This window comes from Chlamydotis macqueenii, chromosome 4 (genome assembly GCF_036417535.1).
Source record: "Chlamydotis macqueenii isolate bChlMac1 chromosome 4, bChlMac1.mat, whole genome shotgun sequence".
NCBI classification, from domain to species: domain Eukaryota; kingdom Metazoa; phylum Chordata; class Aves; order Otidiformes; family Otididae; genus Chlamydotis; species Chlamydotis macqueenii.
This window is the reverse complement of record NC_141559.1, coordinates 84137960-84143485: the sequence shown is the minus strand read 5'-3', so window position 1 is coordinate 84143485 and position 5526 is coordinate 84137960. Positions and strand designations below refer to the sequence as shown.

Here is a 5526-nt window from a genome sequence, read left to right as displayed (position 1 = left end):
GGAGCCAGGGTGGGGGTCACGGCGTGGGTCAGGGGGCTTCAGGGGCTGGCTCGTTTTAACGACCGCTTGCCAGAAAGATTGCTAAATTGCTAAGTTGCTAAATTGCTCTAATTAACGAGGACGGGGCGGGGGGGGGCGGGGCGGCGCCCCACGGCGTCCCACCCCACGCCGCCTCCCTGAGCCCCTCACCCAGCCCGCGCCACCCCAGTGTGGGACCCTCGGGGACCAGGCCCCCCCTTCAGGACCCCCCCCCACAGCCTCCCCTCGGCCCTGTCCCGGGCAGGGATTTGCCCCAGACGCTGACACCGTCCTCGAGGGCCTCCACCCGGCCACAACCCCCCGTTTTCTGCCCAAAAGGCGGAGCGCACCCACCCAGCTCAAATTTCCAAATTCTTTATAGCCAGGGCTGGTTGTCTGGGGAGGGGGCTTTTTGGGGGGCGCGGAGCACCCCGGGGTCCTGCGTGGCACCCCGTGGCACCCCGTGGCACCCCGTGGGCGCTGGTGTCACCCGCTGGCCGTGGCTCGGAAAGGTGGCAGCTCCGGGTGGGGGGCGCGGGTGTCACCCCCTCCCAGGCCGCGGGGCTCCCTGGCCAAAAATATTGCGTTTGGGAGATTTTAAGGATTTCGGACGCGGGTGGGCTGGCAGCGAGGGGCTGCCGGTGGCACGGGACGCAGCACCCCGGTGAAGGCTCGGGGCGAGGCCGCGGTTTGGGGAGCCGCGGCCCGAGGGTCCCGGAGCAAACACCCCCCCACCCCAAACACCCTCGGCGGCGGCGGGGCGGAAGCTGCGGCGGGGTGGGGGCGAAGAGCCGTCCCCCCCACCCCGTTTTCCTGTTTTGCTTTCCGCGCTGCGGCCGGGACCCGGGGAGGGCGGCTGCGGCGGTGACCCCTGCCCCGCCGCGGTGCGGGGGGTTCTGGGTCAACACCCCAAATTCGCTTCCGCTTTGGCCAAAAATAAACCCGGTTTCGGCTGCGGCGGGGCGCGGGCCGGGAGCGAAACCCCCCTGCCCTGCGCTTGGCAGCGGCTGCGGCCGGAGGGCGAGCGGGGAAACCGAGGCACGCGCCCCGCCGGGGGTCCCGGGTCCGGGAGCAGCGGGGACCGAGCGGGTGCCCCACCGGCGGTCCCCACGCCGTCCCCGTCCCGCCTCGCCGGGGACCCAGCCGCCGGCCGCTTATCGGCCGCCACCCCAGCTGGGGGCCCCCCCGGCCATGGGGTCTGTCCCAGGAAGGGGCTGGGGTCTGCCACCACGCGACCACCTCGGGGCCCTCCCTGCCCCTTCCCAGAGCGGGGACCCCCCCTGCGTGGGGTCCTCCATAGGGCCCCCCAGGCCTCCCCCAGTGCTTGGGACCACCTTGACCTGGTCCTGCCCCCCCCAACCTCCCCCCTTGCCCAGAGACCCCATTGCTGTGGTCTCAGCACCCCACCCTTGCTCTGAGCCCCCCAGGTCCCCCTTGCCCAGGACCCCCAGACCCCCATTTCTCAGCATCCACAGACCCCCCCCCCTCGCTCTGGGCCCCCCAGTCCCTCTTCCCCGGGACCCCCAGATGCCCCCACCTTGTTCAGAACCCCCTAGACCCCCACTCCTCAGGACTCCCAGACCCCCCCCTTGCCCTGAGTCCCCCAAATCCCTCTTTCTCAGGACCCCTGGACTCCCCCCCTCATTGCTCAGAGCCCCTCTAGACCCCCAGATCCCATTGCTCAGGACCCCAGACCCCACCCCATTGCTTGGAGATCCCTAGGTCCCCATTCCCAGGACCCCCAAATCCCCCCCAACTTGTTCAGAGCCCCCCAGAGCACCAGTGCCCCACTGCTCAGGACCCCTAGACCCCCACCTTGCTCTGAGCCCCCCAAATCCGACTTTCCCAGGACCCGCAGACCTCCCCCCCATTTCTCAGAGCCCTCCAGACCCCCACTCCCCCATTGCTCAGGACCCCCAGACCCCCACGCCCTTGTTCGATGCCCCCCAGACCCTCACTGCTCAGGACCCCAGACCCCACCCACTGCTTGGAGACCCCCAGGTCCCCTTTCCCAGGACCCCCAGACCCCCCAATTTGCTCAGAGCCCCCACTACTCAGGAGTCCCAGACACCCCTGCTCTTGTTCGAAGCCCCCCTGCCCCTCATTGCTCAGGACCCCCCAAACCCCCAGCCCCTCATTGCTCAGCCCCCCCCGCCCCCGTTGCCAGGCAACGGCGGCGCGCTCCCGGCATGCCCCGCGGGCCGTTGCCATGGCGGCGGGACGCGGCGCGGCCCCGGGGCAGGCGGCAGGCCGCATGGCGGGCGGCCCGCGGGGCCTCTACCGCTGGCTGGACGCCGTGCCGCTCTCCCGGCCGCGCAGGAACATCGCCCGGGACTTCAGCGACGGGGGTGGGACAGGGACCGGCGGGGGGCGCGGCGGGACGGGCCCGGGGGGCGGCCGGGCCGGGCGGGGGGCCGGGCGGGGGCCGCGCCGTGCAGGCCTCGGCGTGCCCCCAGCCCCTCTCCTCCTCTCCCCCCGCAGTGCTGGCAGCCGAGCTGGTGAAGTTCTTCTTCCCAGCCATGGTGCAGCTGCACAGCTACGTGCCCGCCAGCTCCACCCCGCAGAAGCTGGCCAACTGGGGCCACCTCAACAGGTACCGGGGGGCGTGCGGCCCTCCCTGCTGCCCCGCAGAGCGTCCCGGGTCCGGCCGGGACGCAGCGACGGGTGCTGCGGGCACCCTGCCCTTCCCTCCTGGGTGCTGATCCGGCTCCTCTTTTAGGAAAGTGCTGAGCAAGCTGAACCTCTCCATCCCGGAGGAGGTGATCCGGCAGGTCGTGCAGTGCCGGCCGGGCACGGTGGAGCAGGTGCTGCTGGTGCTGCGGGAGAAGATCGAGGAGAAGCAGAAGGAGAGCAAAGCGGTGCCTGGCCCGGGCCAGGTCAGCGGGGCCTGGGGGACGGGGGCACCATGGCGTATGGGCTGCAGGGAGGTGGGGGCCAGTAGCCGCCCCACAGAGAGGTCTGTGTGACCGGAGCAGGGCGGGGCTGGGCTCCAGGTGTCCTGGTGGGCATCGCTCTCCCCCTGAGCACTGCCGTCTCCTCATCCTCGTCCTGCGAGGCCAGGCTGAGAGCTGGGGCTGTTCAGCCTGGAGCAGAGGAGGCTCCGGGGAGACCTGAGAGCGGCTCCCAGTGCCCAAAGGGGGCTGGTGGGAAAACTGGAGAGGGACTTTTGACACGGGCATGTGGTGATCGGACAAGGGGGAACGGCTTTGAACTGGAAGAGGGGAGGTTTAGATCGGATCTAAGGAAGAAATTCTTCACCGTGAGGGTGGTAGAACACTGTCCCAGGGTGCCCAGAGAGGTGGTGGATGCCCCATCCCTGGAAACGTTCAAGGCCAGGTTGGACGGGGCTGTGAGCAACCTGATCGGTTGGAGATGTCCCTGCTCCTGGCAGGGGGTTGGGCTGGGTGGCCTTGAACGCTCCCTTCCCACCCAAACCGTTCTGGGATTCCATGGTGATGAGGATTCTGCTGCTGGCTCCCCGTCTGCAGCTCCACAGGGAAGCACGGGGGGTGTTCGGAGCCCCTTGCGGGGGCAGAGCAGGGGCAGGAGCACCCCACCGGCAGCAGCGCAGGCGGCAGGGCCGGCCTCGCTTGGCAGCCGCAGATGGCAGCCGTGCATCGTCCTGGGAAGCGCCGCGGCCCCGCTCGTTCCGTAGCCATGACTTGGCCCGGGCAGCCCGGGAGGAGCCGCTGTGAACGGGGGAGGAGAGGGGATGCGTCTCCATCACCTCCCTTCCCCGCCGCGAGAGCAGCTGGGGTACCCTGTCCCCCTTCTCCCGACACTGGGGCCCGGCCAGGCCCCTCCCCGTCTGTGGGCTCACCCACGGGGCGACCCACGGCTCGCGGCCGGGCGTGACGGGTGTTTCCCTCCTCTCTGTGCAGGAGCCGGGCGTACGGGCAGCGCTGGAAGAGGTTGGCTACCTGGAGACGGCGAGGGCCGGTGCGTGACACGTTGGGAAGGAGCGTTCCATCCCGGCCGAGCTGCGGGCTCCCCGGCACCAAACCCCAACCCGGGGCCTTCCTGGTCCCAGGACGGGGGGCGTACGCAGCCCTGCCTTGTGCCAGGGCACCCAAATAATGAGCCTGGCCGGCCCTGCGGGGGAGAGGAGGCACTGCTGTAAGGGGGGGCCGCCGTGGGCGGGGGGCAGAGGTTTTTGTGCTGACTGCTGGACTTTGCAGGCTGCCCAAAGGCGAAGGGCGGCGCCGGAGGAACCTGTGCCCAGGAGCTCCCCAGGGCTGCGGGGTAAGGGCCGCGGGTCTGTCTGCTGGTGACGTGCCCTCCCTGGGGGCTCCGGGAGGGACGGGGCTCTGCGGGTCCCCGTGGGGGCCGGGGGGGCCCTGTGCCGCGGGGGCGGCGGTGTGCGGGGCAGAACGCGGAGGAGCTGGGGCTGGTGCAGCTCGCAGGGGTCGCGAGCAGCGCTGCGGGACAGGCCGGTTGTTGTCCCCGCGTTCACTTTCCCGCGCAGGGTGATGAGGAGCTGCGCCCAGGCCACCTCGGGGGACGCCGCCGTCCACCTGCAGCTGGCAGAGAGGGAGCAGGCCCTGCTCCTGGCGCAGGAGACCATCCAGGTGAGCCCGCCCTCCGCCCAAATGCCGTCTCTGCCGCAGCACCGAGGTGCGGACGGACCCCCCTCGCGTGCCCAGCCGTCCCGCGGCGGCGGCGCAGCAGGGGTTGTTCCACCCCGGGCGGTGGCGATTTTTGAAACAGCTTCCCCAAACCTGGCAGCGGGGCTCCCCTGCCGCTTTCCCCCGCAGTAAAACGCGGCTGAGGTGGTGGCTGGGGCGGACGGGCGTGCCTCCCGCCCCCCGACACCCGGCTGAGGGGGCGCGGGGGTCTCTGCTCAGATCCTGCAGCTGAAGGTGGGCAGGCTGGAGCAGCTGCTGCGCCTCAAGAACGTGCGGATCGACGACCTCAGCCAGCGCCTGCGGGAAGCCCAGCGCCAGCAGCGGTGAGCAGACCCTCGCCCCCCGCCGCCTGCCCCGCCTCTCCCACGCGTGGGAGCTCCCGCGGAGCTGGAAGAGCCGTCCCAGTTCCTCCCAGTCACCCCAGTTCCCAGGCTGGACTCTCAGGGACAAAAAACAAAGGCGGAAAACACGGGCGCAGAAGCAAAGACTCCGTGCTCCCCTCTGGGAACCCCACCCTGTGCCCGCCGGCGGGCAGCGCGGCAGCGGCATCCCTCTTCCCTCTGCCTGGCATGTCAGAGATTAAAAAGCCGGATTGTCGTTTGGAGAGCAAGGCCGAGTCGCTGCAGGGGTCTCGCCTGCCCCCAGTATTTATCTCGCGGCGTCGGAGGGCGGTCGGCAGCGCGGGGGTGCCGCTCGGCTGCCGGGGGAGACGTGCGCCGAGCGGAGCCTGGGATTTAATCCCTTAGCCAAAGCTGGCTGTTATCGTGTAATCTCGGAGAAAATCCCTGCCGCAGCACGCAGACCCTGGCGGGGGGCTGGGCCGCGTGGGCAGCCCACCCGCTGCTGCCCCCCGCTCCTCCGGTGCTGGGGTTCCCTCGGGGAC

At 70.5% G+C, this 5526-nt stretch overlaps 1 protein-coding gene across 1 annotated transcript; it reads left to right on the top strand.

The window, feature by feature from the left end:
• Window positions 1-2251: 2251 nt before the first annotated feature.
• SPEF1 (sperm flagellar and cilia associated 1) lies at window positions 2252-5253 on the top strand. The gene is made up of 7 exons (XM_086747226.1): window positions 2252-2366; window positions 2500-2611; window positions 2738-2894; window positions 3900-3957; window positions 4197-4260; window positions 4484-4586; window positions 4863-5253. Exons 1-7 carry the CDS (start codon window positions 2273-2275, stop codon window positions 4968-4970), a joined length of 696 nt encoding a protein of 231 aa, XP_086603352.1. The 5' UTR covers window positions 2252-2272; the 3' UTR covers window positions 4971-5253.
• The last annotated feature ends 273 nt before the right edge of the window (window positions 5254-5526 follow it).